We start from the raw sequence: 19,425 nt of genomic DNA, 5'->3' as shown, positions 1-19,425 counted from the left end.
GAGGGCAGGGGGCGAATGTGAATGGGAGACTAGAAGAAAAAGAATGGGTGGAGCAACCCTGTGGTTGTGCCTAAAGGTAAAGGCTAAGGGTTGCTTTAGACGAGCAAATGCGCTTACCCCAGCACAAGAAATTTGTGCAGTGAATGAAGTTGATTTGCCTGTGTTTTGGGGAATTGTGCTGTTCTTTTTTGCGCACACAGGGCCTCTTCATATGTGCGCGAGCCCCCCAACCCCTTCCTCCTGCCCTGATTTAAAAGGCTAATTGGCCTACTGAGGTTCAGAGGTGGTTTTTCTCCCTGCGGTCTTCCACAATGTTTCACGCATCCACTTTCGTATTGCACATGCATTTGTGCACCTCCCACAGACTTCTATGCGGACCCTTGGAACGCAAATAAGCTGGAAAATAGAGCAGATAGTATGTTTTTTTGCATGCTACGGAAATGTGCCCAAAAAAGTCATGTGAAAGATCTCCTGTGTTCTATTTTCTGCATATTGTGTGCGTATATCTTGCGTGTGTAAATACATCCATCTGAAGAAGCCCTTACAGTGAGGTCAAGGTGTTTGCGTGGGAGACCCTTGAATAAATGTTAACATTTAATATTGCAATTCCTCATCGTTCTAGTTGTGAGGAGAAGGAAAAGCCTGGTCAGACAAGGCCTCCTTGGCAAACTCTGCTGTTTGCCAGCAGCCGAACATGCTCCTTTTCATTGCAGCTGCATTCTTGAAGACTTTGTGTCTACGATGAGACAACTCAACTTTTTTTCTTTTTTTTTAGCAGTTTTTTGATCAGTATTCGTTCACACCTTTTAAGAAAAACTTGGTACAGATTAATACATTTTCACTTTATTTGCTTATTATCTGAAAAGTGACAATACAATAAAAGAGAAGCGCTTTTTCCCACATGACTAGTAATGTGAGTACAAACGTGATCCCTGCAAGTTTTTGGCTACTAGTCTACACTCAACATGATGAGAGTTAATTACATTGGCAATGCTGTGTAAATAATGTCAGCACACATCTGAAGCGGTGTATCATTTATCCAGTAATTGAATCATTGTCCTGACTTCTATTCGGTAAGCATTGTTGGAAAAACAAACTCTGCCAATTTTTCAAGGTATAGATATAAATCATCTGCCTGATAGGAGCCTGCGTTTTGCAGTGGCATTTTGTAATAGTTCTCAGTAATCTGTCTAAGCAATCTATTTGAAAATGTGCGCTCTCTTGAGATGCGCTTTTTAGATTACGGTCTTGGAGACTTCTTTTTTTTAAATTTTTTTTTTAATTCTTTTTATTCCCAGCCTTTTTTTTTACCCTCCTTCAAACATAGCGGGATGCGGACTGTTGCAAAAAAAAAAAAAGAAAATTATACTGACAGTATCTCAAATTTTGCTTTATCTACTTAAAAGCGTTATCCAGCTTTAAAAAAAAAAAAAAAAAAAGCTTGCTGAATTCATTACACGAATAGTGTTTCTCCAAAAATAAGACCTACCCCGATAATGAGCCCTACCTACACTACGTGTGTTTAAAAAAAAAAAAAAAAAAAAAAGGAAGAAAAAAACAAAAGCAATACTCACCCAGTAGACGTTGTTCTGGTCCCCTGAGCTGGGCTGTGGCACGCCTGAAAGCTTCCATGTACTCCTGAACGCCGAGTAGTTCTTCCTGGTAGCGGAGCTTGAATACCCCACCTCCAGCAAGCCATTTGCTCTGATTTGGTTCATCAAGTACTGCGTCAGCCCATCAGAGCCGGTGCTTGATGAACCATTCACAGCCATTCAGTGATGTCATTCACTGAATGGCTGTGAATGATCAAGTGCTGGTTGTGATTGTCTGGCACTCGATCCATTCACAGTGCTTACTTGCTGATGGCGGGGGAATTCAAAGCCAAGTAGAGAGATGCCAATAGGGAGAATTGCATAGCAGCTTGCCACACCGCCGGGGACACAGATGCTGGCTGGGAGGTGAGTATTGTATGTTTTTTTTTTTTTTTTACCTAGTCCCACACTCGAGTATAAGCTGAGGGGGGCTTTTTCAACATTAAAAAATGTGCTGAAAAAGTCGGCTTATACTCGAGTATAGAGTGTGTGTGTGTGTGTGTGTGTGTGTGTGTGTGTGTGTGTGTTAGTGTTAAAGCTGGATAAACCCTTTAAGATGCTCTATGCAGAATTGGTAAAGCTTTGGCTACTTTCTTCCAGAAAGCAACTTTTTCCAAATGCTATACAACCCCTTCAGGTGGATTACTTGAAAATGTCATTTGTAGAAAAGCAAGGTTAAAGGAAATCTGTCGGCTACTTGAAGCTCTCTAAGCTAAGCCTATGGGCTTAAAGTAGCTGACCTACTGAGTCCAAGGATGTGGGTTTTATATTTGCCTTTCCTGCCATTCCCCTGTTGTCAGCATGCAAACCTGCTCCTGAATGCACTAAATGGCCTACATAGTTCTCCTATTCTGTGCATAGAATGGGAGAACTACTTGGTGAGCGCTTTAATGCATTAGGTGGGTTTGAGGACTGATGACTGGAAAACTGTAGGGAGGTAAGTCTAAAACTTACATCCCCAGACTCAGTGGATCATCTACTTTGAGCCCATAAGCTTAATTTATAGGGCTCATAGTAACTGATGGAGCCTCTTTTTAAAGGGGATGTCCTATCTTAGCAACTCCTGATCTCATACCTTGTTGGGGCATATCTATTTCACAGAATGGGGTCGTACAATGCCTTCCTTGGGAACGCTGTGCGCGCATCTTGTGCCATGTGTTTTTGAAGTCGCTCCATACTGCCGTCAGCCTTTTAAATGTTTTCAGATTCATTGTGTGCTTTGATCTCCCAACATGGGACTGTGGCATGCTGTTTTTTTTTCTCCATCATTGAATGTCTTAACACATTTGCGTACCTTGAGGTGTATATACATCACTTTTGGGAGTTAGTTGAAACATTGAAAAGTATATTCATGTTCTAGTAATTCAATAAGGTACTGTAAATTTTCTGGACAGCTTAGCGAAATATCAGGACCGCAGGTTTTTATGGGCAATTCATTTTAAAGACCCGAAATGACTCAAAATGATTATTTATAAGTGCCACCTGTTTATGTCTACAGCTCAGATATGAGACTATAAGCAGCATTTATTGGGAATGGTAGTCTCCTGGTCAGAAGAATCATACACCTCCTTTTTTTTTTTTTTTTCATTACTGGTCAGTGTTAAGGGAAGGGTCTCGCATGAAACCCCGGTGATATGAGAGTGTGGGCGCCTCAGAAACTTTGGATCCTCAAGAAAGTTATTTGACAAAAATCCTCAAGAAAAAAAGTTGACATCAAGGGTATAAAGTGAAACCCACCTTTCCCCCCTCACAAAGGCAAATTTGACTGTGTGACACTTACCTTTTTGGACTTTTTTTTTTCTACTGGTTTAGTTGTTTGAAGTTTAAGGGGGATAGGGGAAGTCTCTACTTACCCTCTGGGTACTGACTGGTATGAACCCACTGCGTACAGACTGGTACGAACCCACAGTGCTCTGTACTGATTGGTACGAACCCTGAAGCACTTTGTCTGTAGATGGGTTGCTTTTTTTTCCCCAAAGAGTCTCTTGTTTGGCTGACGTGAGCTAGTTTTCTTCTGTAAAAGGATATCTTCTGAACATTCACAATTTTCCTTTGTAAGTTAACGCTTGGAGAAAGCAGTGGTTATCAGCGGGTAAAGCATTCTGGGGGAGACGGAGCTCTAGATTAGTTCACTGATGACTGGCTGAAAGTGCCTTAGACCTTGGTCTACCATGGTCCTAAGCTGCAGTCCTTGATATACATTATCCTACCAAACCTGAGCAAGAATCAAAAGTAGTATTTATTTCCATATGTTTAATACCTTTAGTAGGGGCTCTAATGACATCAGATGCTTTCCGTGACATCTTACAACTAACACCTCATACACTTCAGCTGGTATTTCCCTCCATCTTTCAAATGCTTGGCGAATTCTCTCAAAAAGATGGACACTGTTCATATTTTCTGACCTGACATTCAAGTTCATCCCAAAGATGTTCAGTAGGGTTCAGGCTAGGACCCTGCAGCCAGTCTGATGATGGAACATCCATATCCTCAAACCAATGTAAAACCGCGTTGGATTTGTAAGTTCCCCTGGTGTCCGCACTGACGTCCCCAGACTCAATGGGTCACCTACGTTCAGACCATAAGCTTAGCTTATAGGGCTAAAAGTAGGGGATGGTTTCCCTTTAACTAATTATTCTTTAACACACTATTCCTCTGTGTGTGTTATGTAGCAAATGTTTTTTAAAACACAACTTTACTTGGCTTACAGCATTGAAGTACATTGTAGTTAACATGAAGTACCAGTCATGTTGAAGATTGCTACATCTGTAGACCCATTTATTAGACGAGGGGTATCCTCATGTAGAACTGTGGTCAGGGCAAGACCATAGGGGGCGTATGGCCCTTGGAGCAAAAGGATCGAGATCTCCTCAAAGGATTGTCCGTAGACGAGAGACTATAATGTATATTTTTAACAACTAGACGTCTTTGTTTTTATTTACCATTTCTTAATTGCTTACTTGAAATCTCTATTTAAAACAGCACTTTGTATAATTAATTACCATCAGTAGAAGTAATTGTGAACACTGTGTGTGCTCTTATTGCCATGTAAGTGTTGCATTGGGACCATAACTGATAACATTGATTATTGTACAGAGAAGCTGCCTTGCCAAGGCTTTGCCTTTTATTCCTAAATTACCATTGTGCTAATTAATAATAAACTATAAATGGTCTATTACTCAGTGCAATTATTTTTTGTAGTTTCAAATAATAGTTCTGTTTTCCGGTTTGATGGCCATTGAAACTGTGTATGCATTGAAAGATATACATATTTATAATCCTAGTGTAATGATGCCATTGCTAAAGCAAATACAGACTCATTAGTTCATGTGACGGGATGTGTGAGCTTTTGAAACCAAATCCTCAGGCCCTATATGCTTGGAGCCCTACAGAACTGCACAGCCTCCATAAGCTGCTATACAGCCTCCATTGGGTCCTGAATGTAGCAAACTACATTTTTTTTTCTCCTTTTTTTTGTAAAGGGGAGAATACCTTCATATGTACAAAGTCCCACGGAAATATCACAAGCTTTCTTGTCCTTTAACGTGAGCATGGCCTTAAAATATGGCCTTACAAGATTGTTTCCGTTAGGGCTTATTCAGACGACCGTATATCGGCTGCGTATTCACGCCGGCCGATATACGGCGTCCCTCTCTGCAGGGGGAGGAGGCTGGAAGAGCCAGGAGCAGTGCACTGAGGTCCCGCCCCCTCTCCACCAACTCTCCACCCCCTCTCTGCCTCTCTGCACTATTTGCAATGAGGGGAGGCAGGACGGGAGCGGAGCTAATTACCGGAACTTAGCCCCGCCCCATCCCGTCTCCTCATTGCAAATAGTGCAGAGGGGCGGAGAGGGGGTGGAGTCGAGGCAGAGAGGGGGAGGGAGCTCAGAGCACTGCTCCTGGCTCTTCCAGCCTCCTCCCCCTGCAGAGAGAGACGCCGTAAATCGGCCGGCATGAATACCCGGACGATATACGGTCGTCTGAATAAGCCCTCAGTCTTGTAAAAATGAATGAGAGTTACGTAAAAGTCGTTTCCATCATCCCAGCCACCTCTCTACTCACTATTTCAACAGGTGGGGCAGTAATCGGGTGACCCATGTTCTGATGATGGATGCTGGCCTCCACTTCTGGCACACCCTGGGGATATGCCATTACTGTTCAGGGCTTGAAAGCTTGACTTCAACATCAAATAAATGTCCTTTTTGGTCCAAAGACTATATAGAACAGTTAAGGTCAGCCAGATTTTGCCCAGTCTGTGGCTACTATGTAAGCGTTTATCCTAGGGGTGTTCACATTGTCTGGCCACTTCCTGATGTGTAAGATGTCACTCTTCGTAATATAAACTAAGTCGTAATACTATAAATTTAAAGTAAAAATAAACAAATTTCGTAAAATCAAAGATGATCGGTGTTACACTTTGGGTGATTTGTCCTGTAATGACCCCAATACAGAGGCAAAAACAAAGAATAGGTCATCCTGCCGTTAAAAAAAACATTGCTGTGAAAATATGACCATGTAAATAGATACATAGATTTACATTAGCTCCATATTTCGGTCCGCAAAACATGACCCAAATGTGGAGTTAATGCGGATTTTTAAAATAAAAGTCAACCATGATGGCTGATTCAACTAAGTGAGCAAGCATAACCCAATGACCACTATCAATCAGGCAATAGCCGTCCTATCCGTTGTTGCCGGTCTTTGATGCCGTATTGATAGTCGGCTATACATCAGCCGGGATATGAATGAGTAGAAGGGTAATTAATTGAGTTGAGTTTGTTGCTTCCAGTTTAGTGATTTCTTCGTATTTGCTCCGGGAGCTTTCTCTGTCTTCTCCTAAAATTTGCATGAAAAATGTAAAGTGAGAGTGTTTGCATAGTTTGCACCTGTAGGTTGTAATCAAGTATAATCTTGTAATCAGAAGTAATATGTTCTCTTTATCTTTGGCTGTGTTTTCAGTTTGCATACTTCTAGTGAAGCAGGCTAGACTTGGGTTTGTGGTTAAATATTGTATATGGTAAATAAGCAAACTTTTTGCTTCTCTTGTATGTGACTATATAGATCTCTCCATAAGGGTGCGGGCAGACGAGCGCATAAACGGCGCGTTTTTGCGACCAAACGTATATACGTGACCATCTGAGGCAATGGTTTCGAATGTATTCGTTCACATGGGCGATTTTACGGCGCGTAAAAACGGCAATTCGAAAAAAAACGGAACATATGCGACCGAAATACGCGCCAACGCATATTTGATCGCCAAAAAGACCGTTTGCAAAGTAGGAACAAACGAAAATACGCTTTCTAGCTCTGGTCGTGATCGGTGAAAAACGATCGCTCGGGCGATTATACGTTGCGCTCGTGCGAACGTAAATACGCCTACGCTCGTCTGCCCACACCCTAAGGTAGATGGAGAGAAGAAGACAAAAATACCCAACTCTTCAATTCCCTGTTAATCCAGGTTGGCAGTCAGTCTGTCTTTCTGTTTTACAAGCTGCCTTCAATACCAGCATATTACCCCTGCAGTGAATTGAAGGTCTCTTTGATCACATGCTATACTTAAGGCCCTCTTACACACAACGATTATTGATCACAATTCGCTCAAAAGCCACATTTTGAGCGATAATCGTTGTGTGTAAATGTGTCCATCTTTCACTTTTCTGACAAAGGATGGTTTTTATGTTTGGCATAAAATCCATAGTTCGGCAGAAGAGCTGATAGCAGGGACTTCACATTGTGCTCTGCCCGGGGAGCGCTGATAACATTGTCTTAGCTGGCAGCACTGCTGCAGAACAAAGGGAATGTATTCAGAGAACAGACCACCTGTTCTCTGATTATAGCTCCTGGTGGCTCACATATATTAATAAGCTACTAATTGGCATTAGTACCAATTAATATTTTATGCAAAATGATCGTCTTTGTGTGTAAATGAGCCCTTACAGGCTGTTCAACTCTGACAGCCTGTAAACAAAGACTGGAGGGTGGTCACCAGCGTCTCTGATGGATCGGCAGTGGATTAAAGAGATTAACAGTTTTTGTTGTTGTGTGTTTTTTTTTTTTTGTTTTTTTTTTAGTTTTTTTTTTTTTTTTGTTTTTTTTGTGTGTGAACAATTGGACAACTACTTTTTAAAGGCAGATGACCAGAAAAAATAATACTATATGTGTAATCTTTTTATTTTTTATTTTTTTATTTTTCTTAATGATGTGTAGAGATGAGCGAGCGTACTCGCTAAGGCAAACTACTCGAGCGAGTAGTGCCTTATGCGAGTACCTGCCCGCTCGTCTCTAAAGATGCGGGGAGCGGCGGACAAGAGCGGGGAGGAAGGAGGGGGGGGGGTGCGAGATCTCTCTCTCACTCCCGCAACTCACTGCTCTCCCCCGCCGGCAGCCGAATGTTTACAGACGAGCGGGCAGGTACTCGCACAAGGCACTACTCGCTCGAATAGTTTGCCTTAGCGAGTACGCTTGCTCATCTCTAATGTTGTGTCAACAAAATATCCACTTGTGCTTTTTCTTTTCAGCGTATTCTTTGTATAATAAAGTTATGCAATTTTCCAATAGACTTCATTCCTCTGGAAGTAAACCATGATGGTCTCCATTTAATGATTATAAACAGAGATATTAACCCAATAACAACCATGTATGGTGTTTGGTTCTGGGCTATGAACTCCCGCCATTGTAAATGCTGTGCATGGCTACCGGAGGTAGCTGGGGATTCTATAAAGAATACGGAAGTGCTTTTAACCACCTTTTCGTCTTCTCTTCTGCAACCTACATAGCACCATGTACAGAATAGAGGACACGGCAGTGCTGTTCTCTCCTTTTGGATTTGGCTATTATGGGATCACTTGGAGCCCTCCAGAATGGCAGAGCTGCTGTATCTTCACATCCCACTTACACATCCCACAGTGACATTAAGCATTGATGGGGCTCAGCTGTCTTTGCTATCGCCTGTAACTAACGCCTTTTATATGGATGCCCCAGACATTGTGACCCCCCCCCCCCCCCCCAAAAAATAAAATAAAATTTTTAAAAAAACTATATAAATTATATTCTAGCTAGCATGTACTTCAATTATAGGGGAAGAAAAACGCGCTTACCCACTTTTACGTAGGCCTATAATTGCCCAAATAATCACTCAAACAAGCGATTTACGGATGACTTGTCAGTTTGTGTACACACGACCCTGACGGGGCATGGAGTGAGAAGGGTCTCAGTAGACACTAGTCATTCCGTTTCATCACACTCAAATGGAACTATGGAACTACTGATAACGGTTTCTTGCTCAAAGGGAGTCGCTCAATCTGAGTGATTGCCTGTTCATCATGAATGTAGGCGGGCGGCCAGAAGAGATCGCCAGCTGCTCTGCCCCCATTATCTGACAGCCTATCGCTGCTGTGTAAAAGTTCAGGAATGATAGTCGCTGGAACAGCTGTGTGGCCGGCAATAGTACAGTGTAAAGGTACCGTTGCGCAGCTTCACCTGAGATCTAGGTTGATCTCCTGAAAGTGTTACTCATTTTGTTCCCCCTCCCCCCCCCCCCCCCCAAAAAAAAAAAAACTATATTGGATCACAACAGAGATAGAAAAAGCAAGTGCAGACGGAGCTCTTAAAGAGAGGTCAATGAGCCCAAATTATGTAGTGTAGAACACAGTCATATAGGAAATTTTCAGGTATACCTTGGAAGGATAAGGCTTTGTTCACACTTGTAGACCTCTGGCCACTTTCGAACCCTATTAACTTGTAATGGTGTCAGTCATGATTTCCATTAAATTTAGTGGGAAAAACTTCACTGAGCGAAACCTCTAATGCAGAAGTGAACATTGCCTAAAATGATTAAAACTAGTATTTTGACTTGTTTCATTACGCAGTGATGCCCATTGTTGACCCAGTATTGTACATGCAAGTTACTTTGAAACAATTGGGTACCATCAGATGGAGTTCCAATAACTTTAGGTTTTTTTCATTGACCCTGTAAATATAAACATGCTCCTAATCAACATTTATGAACCCAGCTACAGTAGAAGATCTCAGTGAGATGTTGTAGGACTTGCTACAATAAATGTTTTTGGCGTTCTGTACAGATTAGTCAAGCATTCTTCTGGGGACGTGTATTGCTAATGCTGCTGTATTTTATGTATTTTTATTTCTTGTTCCCTCTGGCTCTGCTTATTGCTGCTGCCTCAGCAATCCTTCTCCATACATTTTTAATGCTCTTCTATGTAGGGTGGTTTCAGGTCCTGAGATTCGTTGCGGTTTAACAAGCGTGTTGTAAGGGATATATTTTTTGTGTGTAACTGGGGGGTGGGGGTGTTCGAAGGATATAGATAGTGAATGGCCTCCATGTCACAAATGGTCATAATATATACTATATATTACTCATTTTCTACCTGCCTAGTCTTTTGGTAGATTGATAATTTTGACATTTGTACATAACTCGTCTTCAATGCTGCCACAACTGGAAAACTATAGGGGTAAGGTGGTTTTGATAAGTCCCACTTTTTCCTTTAGTGGTGGTCGCCTTGGGCTGTGTGGTCTTCTTAACATTTATTTCAATACTGTAGTTATTTATCTACAAGCCATCATGAAAGTCCAAGTGTTTCCTCCAGCTTACCTAATAACAGACATTGTGATGGTCATGTTGGCCAAGAACCGCAATAAATATATCTATTGTATGCCTTTTACGATGAGCCTAATGAGGTTGAGTGTTGCTCATCACTTATCAAAAGGAACGATTTTCTCTATGCACAAATAACATGAGTGTTTGTTTATTATAAGGGCATACGTATGGAGCCCTTAAAGGAGATCTCCCACATAGAGCACATGGAAATTAATAGTCTATTATGCTCTCATTAGCATATCCGTCTAGGGGGCAGAGCAGAGTGTCAATGTCTCTTGCTTTGTTAGACCTGGCACATGTATGTATTAAATGGACGCACATTCCTTTTACTTATTACCACTGTTTGGAAGCCAAATGGGCAGTGATCAGCTGATCACCCAACCAGCTTCAAGGAGATCAGACTTAACCAATCTACCTTATAGACAATGTAGTGGGATCTTGTTAGTTCTCCAGGGACTTTGATGATATTTAGTTTTTTGGCAGTTTCAATGGTAGATATCTGCAGGCCTGGACTGGCCCACAGGGAAACGCGTAACTTCCCTGATAGGGCCTGAGACAGGAGTGTGCCTTCAGCGGGGCATGGTGCACTACATTGGATGCACTACAGTATGTACAGATACAGCCTATACACCCATATAATAAACTGGTTAGTTTTATATACAATGGTGGGCAAAAAAAAAGCGTTGCGTTCTCTATTCTCTGTTTGGTACCCATAGCAGAAAGTAAGCTATAGAAAACATCAGTGAACTGTTTTTTGTTTTTTTTCTTTCATCTTCGTTTTTTTCCTCCCCCTATCTTACAAAAAATCTTAACTTTTTTTTGTTTTCCTTCCTGTCTTATCCATAGACGTAGCTGTCTGATATATTGATATGTTCATATTTTTTACTGTTAAAAAAGCTAAATATGTTTGGCAAAAAATCAAATTTTCCTTTGCGATTTAGTTGAGTGAGGGCTTGTGTGTGGGTTGTTGTTTTTTTTTTTTTTTTTGCGCCGCAGGACATCCTTTAGTTTCTGTTTAGTACTATTTTGGAGTATATACAACTTGATTGCTTTTTATTAAAGGTTTTTCCTGACAACATTCACTGTGCGGTAAAAAAGTGTTCCTTTGGTAAATCGTATCTTTTACAGACACAACAATACCACATATGAGTTGGGGTTTTTCATTTTTTTTTTTTTCTTAATAGAAAAAAAGATATGGGAAAAGGTGGTTTGTGTGTTACTTTTTTTATTTATTTTTTCTTCGTTCTTCTCTTGTCAAGGCCCTCCGGGGGACTTCATTTGTGATGATGTGATTACAATATTGGAGCAAAGGGATAATTTTTTGCAGAAAACTAACCCCTTGAACGGAGGCTCCAGAACCCTGTTGCGTCTCTTGGATACAAGATGTGATACGGGCGGGCATGGAGGCATACATGTTCTGTATGGTATCCTGCAGCATATTGCTCCACATCTGCTGTATTTGAGCCTCTAGATCGTGCAAACTCATGGGCTGTAGATATTTGCGTCCCAGGCGGTCCCATACATATTCTATTTGCGATAAATCGTGCAGGGCACGAAAGTGTGACAATGTTGTGGGGAAATTCCTGTGACCCCCCCCCCTCCCCCCCACGTGTGAGAGGAACACACGTGGCTGCAGGATGTCCTGAACATATCGGTGAGCTGTCATTGTCCCTCATACCACTAGGGGTGACCGATGTTCTGGGGGGTCATTGCATATGACAACCACAAGAGCAGTGTGTCACTCCACAACAAAGACAGGATTGAGGAGCTTAGCCCTTGATCTCCAAACACGAACATGGCCGTTGTCCGTGCCCAAACTAAACTTGGATTCATTGCTGAAGACCACTCCATTTCACTCCACGACAAACTAGTTTTCTTGCTCATAACACCACTGCAAATGGATGTGACGGTGGATGGGTGTCAAAGGGCGTAAATGTAATGGGCGCCGTGAGACCAAATGTCCTTCAGCCAAGTGCCTGGAAATGGTTCTGACAGACACCGGGACCTGTAACAATGGTGCACCTATCTCTGGATGGCAGACAACAAAACAGTTGGCGCTGCTTGTACTTGTTGGACTATCAGACGATCCTCTCCACTGGTGGTCTGTCGAAGACCTCCTGAGCCAGGTCACCTTGTGTGCCCTCATGCAACCACTTCTCGCATTCCATCGCATCTCTTTGATTGCGTTGTAGAGGCATCTAGTTGTCAACAAGCTCTACACAAGCGGAAGAAGAGGTCACTACACACAAGTAGCCTCCAAGAGCCATCTTATAGGCCAAGGGTGGAACCACTTTTAGGACCTCAGGTGGCAAGACTGTTCATCTAATCCTACCACAACTCTAATTATTTGCAAATCTGCCTGAGATGTAACTGCATGCCGAGTTTTGCGGCAAAACAAGAACTCATTCTAGGGGCGGGATTTTGTTTTTAAAAAAAGTGTAGAATTAACCATTAGGCCATAAAAGAACCTGCATCATTCTGAAATAAAGAATTCTAATTCTAATTGTTAGCAGTGGTTTCCGATTTCCATATTTATCAGGACTGGTCTAGATTCTGCTTTGTAGAGTAATGTTTGATCACATACAAATCCACTTTTAATTATATCAATGTTTCTTTTTGCTTCCCCAGATTAGCTCTATATGTGTATGAATACCTGCTACACGTGGGGGCACAGAAGTCCGCTCAAACATTTTTGTCAGAGGTGAGTAATTTTTGTAAATGCAACAATGGCTATTTGTATTATAAAGAATTGATTGTATGTCCCTGAGTTTATTACATTAACTTAGCTAACCAAAGTGTTTATACAATTAAAAAAGAATAAAAAAAAAACCCTCTGGTTAAAACCCATGCCGCTCACGCACCGTGCCGATGCTTCAGTCAGATTTCATTTACTTTTCTGTAGTATTGATGATCTGTAGTGGCACATGACCGCTGCAGCCAATCCCTACATGTACAGCATGTGACCACTGAGGCTGCAGCAATCACCTGCTAGTACAGGAGAATAAACAGAGGCTACTTAGTCGCTGTGAAAACTGCAGAATTTATAAATTAAAAAAATATATATAAATATATATATTTTTGTATATAAAAAAATATATATATCTATAATTATAATATCAAACTATTAACGACCACTTGTCCATCAAATTTATGTGTGTGACTTACATGCAGAGCCTGGCAGCACCTGTGATGTCAGTTACCGGCTCTTGGCTCCACCCCCTGATCACATGACTGTGATGTAATCACAGGTCCTTTATCCCCATTCTGCACTGAATGAGGAAATATGGGCAGACTATATGCCCCACAAACCCCTGTGGTCTCAGTTACTATGGATACAGCAGTACTCAGTCTGGCAGTTTGTAGTTTGTTGTAAGACAGCTAGACACCTGTGTGGAGACTCCAATAAATTACACCTCAGAAATGTACACATAGCATATTTTTCTGTGTATAAGATGTGTGGTTTTTTTTATTTATTTTTTGACTGTGTGTGTGTGTGCGTGTGTGTGTGTGTGTGTGTGTGTGTGTGTGCGCGCATAATTTTATAATATATATTTTTGGTCAAAAAATCCCTTCACGTCTTATACACAGGATGCCAACATTATAGAGTAAGTTTTCGTTGGAAGTGATTAAGCAAAAACGTACACTAACATGCCGGCGCAGAGAGAGCAGTGACAGGGAGAGGGAGAGCAGCGGCTAGGTGAGTATGTCTGACGCCGTCACGCACACACAAATAGAACCACTGTATACTCAGCAGCCATGTCCTGTCAGCGCTGGCCTTCCAGATCTGCAGTCTCCTGCACTTGGTCCCCATAGCAACCTGTAAACAGAAAGTGAAGGGGGAGAGCTGCAGAGAACCTGCCGGCAGCCATGAGAGGATGGCTGGTGATCAGTCACATGGTCTCTGAGCTGAATGAGGAATTATGGGCGGACTACATCCCCCACAAACCCTTGTGGCCTTAGTTGCTATGGATACAGCAGTACTCAGTCTGGCAGTTTGTAGCTGGACACCTGTGTGGAGACTCCAATAAATGACACCTCACAAATGTCCACATACATAGCTGGCGGTGCATATTAACCAACAACATTGAAGCATAGTCCTTCACATCTCCTGAACGTGATATCATGTCATCTCAAGTGCTAATGCCGCCAAAACCAGTCCAGCCTTCATCTAATCGTCAACCGTTGTCAGTGTTGAAACAAACCATCGCTGTCATGCAAACGTGTTACCACAGAGGGTTCAACGTCACCATGAAGCTATTGCAGCTTACATGACACAGCGACAAGCCACGGTTTCACCTCAGCCACCAACTGAAGTTTGTAAAACACATGCAGCAGATATGTGAAAACAACGAGCGAACATGTCTGCTCAGCAAGCCGCTGAGTTTTGTAAATCTTGTGTAGCAGATATGCGAAAGCTACAAGCGAACAGGTCTGCTCAGCGAGCTGCTGAAGTTTGTAAATCACGTGCAGCTCATATGCGAAAGCAATGTGGCAGAGGTGTGTGTAATGTGCATGTAGTAGAGCTGTGTGTGTGTGTGTGTGTGTGTGTGTGAGACGTGTGTTTTTAGCTCTGCTAAACTATCCCCCCCCCCCCCCCCCCCCCCCCCCGCCTGACAGCAATGCAGGCTCGGCATATATGCGTCGGGCTTAGGTCATCTGAATGGGCGCACAAATGTTAGATTTGTGTGCCCGTTCACACGTTTTTACGTTGCTGGCGAATCTAAAAACGCAGACTCCCATGTGAATAAGCCTTTAAACGCATGTTTTATCATATGGTGACACATAGACTCCTTTTATGCCACTGTACATCTTCCTGCAGACATATATGAGACCTTAGATGGTCAGTTCTCCGAACCAAATTCTAACTGAATATATTGCATTACTAGAGTAGCTGAAAACTACTTTTTAGAGTATTATGGTGGTCATAAAGTTTAGATAAGTTCATGTGGGCACAAGTACTGACTTTTATTTTCCTTTTGTCATCCATAACACATAATGTATACGCAGTTTGCTCACTTTGGTCCTAATACTGTTGTCTTATCACTTGTTTGCCTTGTTGTGCACACTTTGTTCTAATAGTAAGAGTATGCAAATAAATGGTAAACCACAAAGTGCTGTGATGTTTAATGCAGTGTAGTTTCTTGTACTGTATGTATGCAGTCTCCTTGCCTCTCACATAGCCGCACGTGTTACTAATATTAAGGAGCTGTGGTGTTGAAGCGGAGCCAATGCAGCTTCCACATACATAGATAAAGGATTTTTGCATTGTCTGGTGCTTCTTCTGAAGTACAAAAAGTGAACGTTGCTGAAAGGGCATGTGTAACTTTAAAGGCGCTTTAAGGCTGGGTTCACACGGGGCGGATTTGCTGTGGAAATTCCGTGCGAAATTTTGCCGCGGCAAACCCGCATGCGGCCGCTAGTCCCGCGTCCACACGGGACGGCAAATCCGCTGCGGCTAAGCTGGCAGAAGTCGCCGCTGCGGCGCGGATTTGCCGACCGCAGTATGTTCATCCCCCCCCCCCCCCCCCCCCCCTCTGCGGCCACGCTCTCCTCTATGGGAGCGCCGGCCGCAGTGGAAGAGCGAGTGGCTGGGTCGCTTCAAATCGCCGCGGGTTTTGAAACAGCGGTTTTCGTGGCGGAAATCTTGCGGTTTTTCGCTGCGGCCAAACCGCGGGATTTCCATCGGGAATCCGCCCCGTGTGAACCCAGCCTTATGGTTTTTCATTTATTTGTATTATAATACCTGCAATCATTCAATAGAAACGTTCAAAAGGATGAAGATTCGTCCAGTCATGTGATAACTGCAGTGTAACTGTAATGATCCATGTAAGTGTGCGTCCATCACATGACCAGGACAGATTTAATTCTGCAACAAGTAAACCATATTTCTTTTAAATAGCAAACGAAGATGTTTAAAAGCATATGCTGTGTGTTTCTAAAATAATGGCGCGAAAAGAATGACCTGAAAAGTTAGAAGAACTCTTCAAGTTTGCAATGCACCGTACAGATGTTGGAGGAAACGTTTCAGCAGTCCTGTCGTCATCGTGAATGTGGGCGCTGTTGGTGATACTAGGCAACCTAAAACAACGTATCTACGCTGCAGTGGGGTTGATAAGCGGATATGCCAGGATGAGGCTGGACAGCGCTTGACTACCGACCTGACATCTGCCTATCACCAATGGCGCCATGGAACCTCACTTTGTAGAGTTCCATCTCTTCAGGTCATTCTGGCTGTTGTATGACAGTTCGTGTATGAATAAATCTGCTTTAGTTTTGCACCATTCTTTTTGAATTGCCCTGTATTAGAAAATTGTATAATGTTTCTTCATACAGTTAATAATCTTTATTTGGTTAAGCCATAAAAACTATTTAAAATGTTAAATTACAGGTGAAGGCTATTTTTCAGGATTAGGGCTTATCCACACTTTCGTATGTCAGCCGGATTTTCACGCCCAGCCGATATATGGTGTCCCTTTTTGTGGGGGGAGGAGGTGGGCCGGGAGCAGTGGACTGAGCTCCCGCCCCCTTTCAGCCCATCGCCACTATTTGCAATGGGAGGGGGCAGAATGGGCAGAACTTAGCCTCCCCCTCCTTCCTGTGCAGCCCCTCCCATTGCAAACAGTGGTGAGGTGCGGAGAGGGGGTGGGAGCTCAGTGCACTGCTCCTGGCCCAACCCACCTCCTCCCCCTACAGAAAGGGACACCATATATCGGCTGGGCGTGAAAACCCAGCCGATATACGGACGTATGAATGAGCCCTTGGGTTAATACCGATCAATCACTATATTGTTATTCAACTTTCTAATATACTTTAATAGAAATGATTTTTTTCAGTACGTCAGCAGCACAAAACGTTCTGGTAGTTTGCAACCAAGGATCAGTCTGGAGTTCAGGCTGTTTCGCTCAGTCAATATTGCCTTGAGTAGATCCAATTGTATCCACTTCTCAGTTGAATGCAGGTCTAGGTATTGATTTGCTGCCTGTGAATGTAGACCACAGTGTTTTTAGTCAACGACGGCAAAATATAATATCTTTAAAATGACAGAATATGAATACAAAAAATCTTAAAAAGTTGTAACGCTTTCCATATAGCGCTTAATGGTGCTTTTACACAGAACAGTTATCATTGTTCCAATTTGAATGCTAATTGTTCAGTGTAAACACGGCCAACGATTGAACGATAATTTGTTTGCTCATGCAAATTTGTTCATTTTATGCCAGCATGAATATCATCGTTGGCTCGTTCACTTTGAACCACTATGGTTCAGTCGTTCTCGTTCACTGATTCAGTGAGCTTGAACAATCCTGTTTACGTTTTTTTCTTTCTTTTTCCTCGTATAAACTGGCTGCCCGAGCAAACTGTCTCATTGTTCTCTTGAGCATGCCATTTAGTGCTGTGTAGAAGTATCCTAAGTATAATTTATATAAAAATGCAAAACCTCTTTAGGTTTATTAGATCCTTGTAATTGGTAGTCAATCCATATAGTGATTCTGGTTGCTATACTTGTCAAAACCTTATATCTCTAACACCACTTACCTTTAACGCCTTCCCGCTCCAGGGCGTAAGTTTACATCCTGGGAACAGCGCTAATCATAAGCGGTCAGTGATAGCCGGCCTCCCGCTGCGACAGCAGGGGTGCATCGGAGATGCAACACCCGCTGTTAACCCCCTTCCCTAATCTATGTAGATCGTGGCATGGGAAGGGTTCACAGAGGGAGCGCACTCCCTCTATGATGTTGTGCGGCTCTCGTGATACAACCGCAAAGAGCCCGGATGGTTACCATGGCAACAGGACGCCAGATACCGGCGTCCTGTATTGCCATTGCCTATGATCGCTGTAATAAGCGATGAGGCACTGCAGGAGAGAAGTTCTGCAGTGCCTTATCACAGCGATCATCGGTGGTATGATGTAAGTTCCCCAGAGGGACACAAAGGGTGTGTGTGTGTGTGTGTGTGTGTATATATATGTGTGTGTGTGTGTATATATATGTGTGTGTGTATGTATATATGTATATATATATATATGTATATGTATATGTGTGTGTGTGTGTGTGTGTGTACAAAAAATAAAAATATTAAAAAAAATGTAAAAAAAAACCCCACCCCTTTTTAGGTGCTTTTTCCCATATTGGCATACAAAAACATGTAAAAAAAAAATTTAAATCCCACATATTTGGTTATCGTCGTGTTCGTAACGACACATACAATAAGTTGCACATTCGTTTTATCCTGCACGGCAAAAAGTGTGTTTGAAGGAAAAAAAAACCTGAGGCAAAATGCTAATTTTTAGCATTTTGCCTCCCAAAAAAGGCAATAAAGGTGATCAAAAAAGCCATATGTACCCCAAAATGGTACCAATAAAAACTGTAGCTCGTCTCGCAAAAAATAAGCCCTCACAGAGCTCCAGACATAGAAAAATAAAAGTTACAGTACTTTGAATGCAGCGATTTAGGAAAAAAAAGTTCCCAAAAAAGGGTTTTTTTTTATTGCAGAAAAGTGGAAAAACCTAAAAAAGATAAGAATTTTGGTATAGTTGTAATCGTACCGACCCGCTAAAAAAATGTATTGAATCATTTATGCTGCATAATTAACGCTGTAAAAAAAATACCCCAAAATCTATGGCAGAATTGATGTATTTTCTCTCCCTATTAAAAAAAAAAAAAAAAAAGGTTTCCAATATAGTTTTTGTACCCAAAAATGGGACCGTCAAAAACTACAGTTCGCCACGCAAAAAGCAAGCCCTTATACGGCTGCGTCGACCAGAAAAGTAAAAGTTATGGCTTTTGAAAAATGGAGATGAAAATCCAAAAATCGTTGCGTCCTTAAGCCCAAAATAGGCCATGTCCTTAAGGGGTTAAAGTGGCCCTCTGGCCTGGGGGTAAAATTTTGGTCCAAAAATCTAACAACCCATATGGCACTGGTACCAGTGCACTATGCCTGCTCTGTGACTGTCCAGCACCGCTTACGTAATTAGTGCTGGCCTTTCACAGAGCAGAGTGTAGTCTGGTTAGAAAATGTCAGCAGCCAGCCATCTGGGTTCCCCCAAAACTGGGACTGGGACCAGTGCAAAGGATGGATGGAGGAGAAAGTCAAGTGCAGATAGTATATGCTTTCCACCCTTAGAATTCTGTCCTAAAACTGGAGGGTCGCTTTGAAGGGGTTATCCCAAGATTTCTTTTATTGCCTTTTTTAGATGGGGAATAAGTGTCTGATTGGT

The 19,425-nt window shown here is 42.3% G+C and overlaps 1 protein-coding gene across 2 annotated transcripts in view; it reads left to right on the top strand.

Moving 5' to 3' along the window:
- The window catches only part of SSBP2 (single stranded DNA binding protein 2), a 182,069-nt gene that overhangs the window by 42,871 nt on the left and 119,773 nt on the right, over window positions 1-19,425 (top strand). For both annotated transcript variants that reach the window (XM_066602954.1, XM_066602953.1), the window contains exon 2: window positions 12,837-12,909. In XM_066602954.1, coding sequence (XP_066459051.1) covers window positions 12,837-12,909 — 73 coding nt within the window. The remainder of the gene's footprint in view (window positions 1-12,836; window positions 12,910-19,425) is intronic.

The sequence above is a fragment of the Eleutherodactylus coqui genome, chromosome 5 (assembly GCF_035609145.1).
Source record: "Eleutherodactylus coqui strain aEleCoq1 chromosome 5, aEleCoq1.hap1, whole genome shotgun sequence".
Lineage (NCBI taxonomy): Eukaryota > Metazoa > Chordata > Amphibia > Anura > Eleutherodactylidae > Eleutherodactylus > Eleutherodactylus coqui.
Note: the sequence above shows the minus strand (reverse complement) of the source record. Positions and strands in the feature narration are given on the sequence as shown.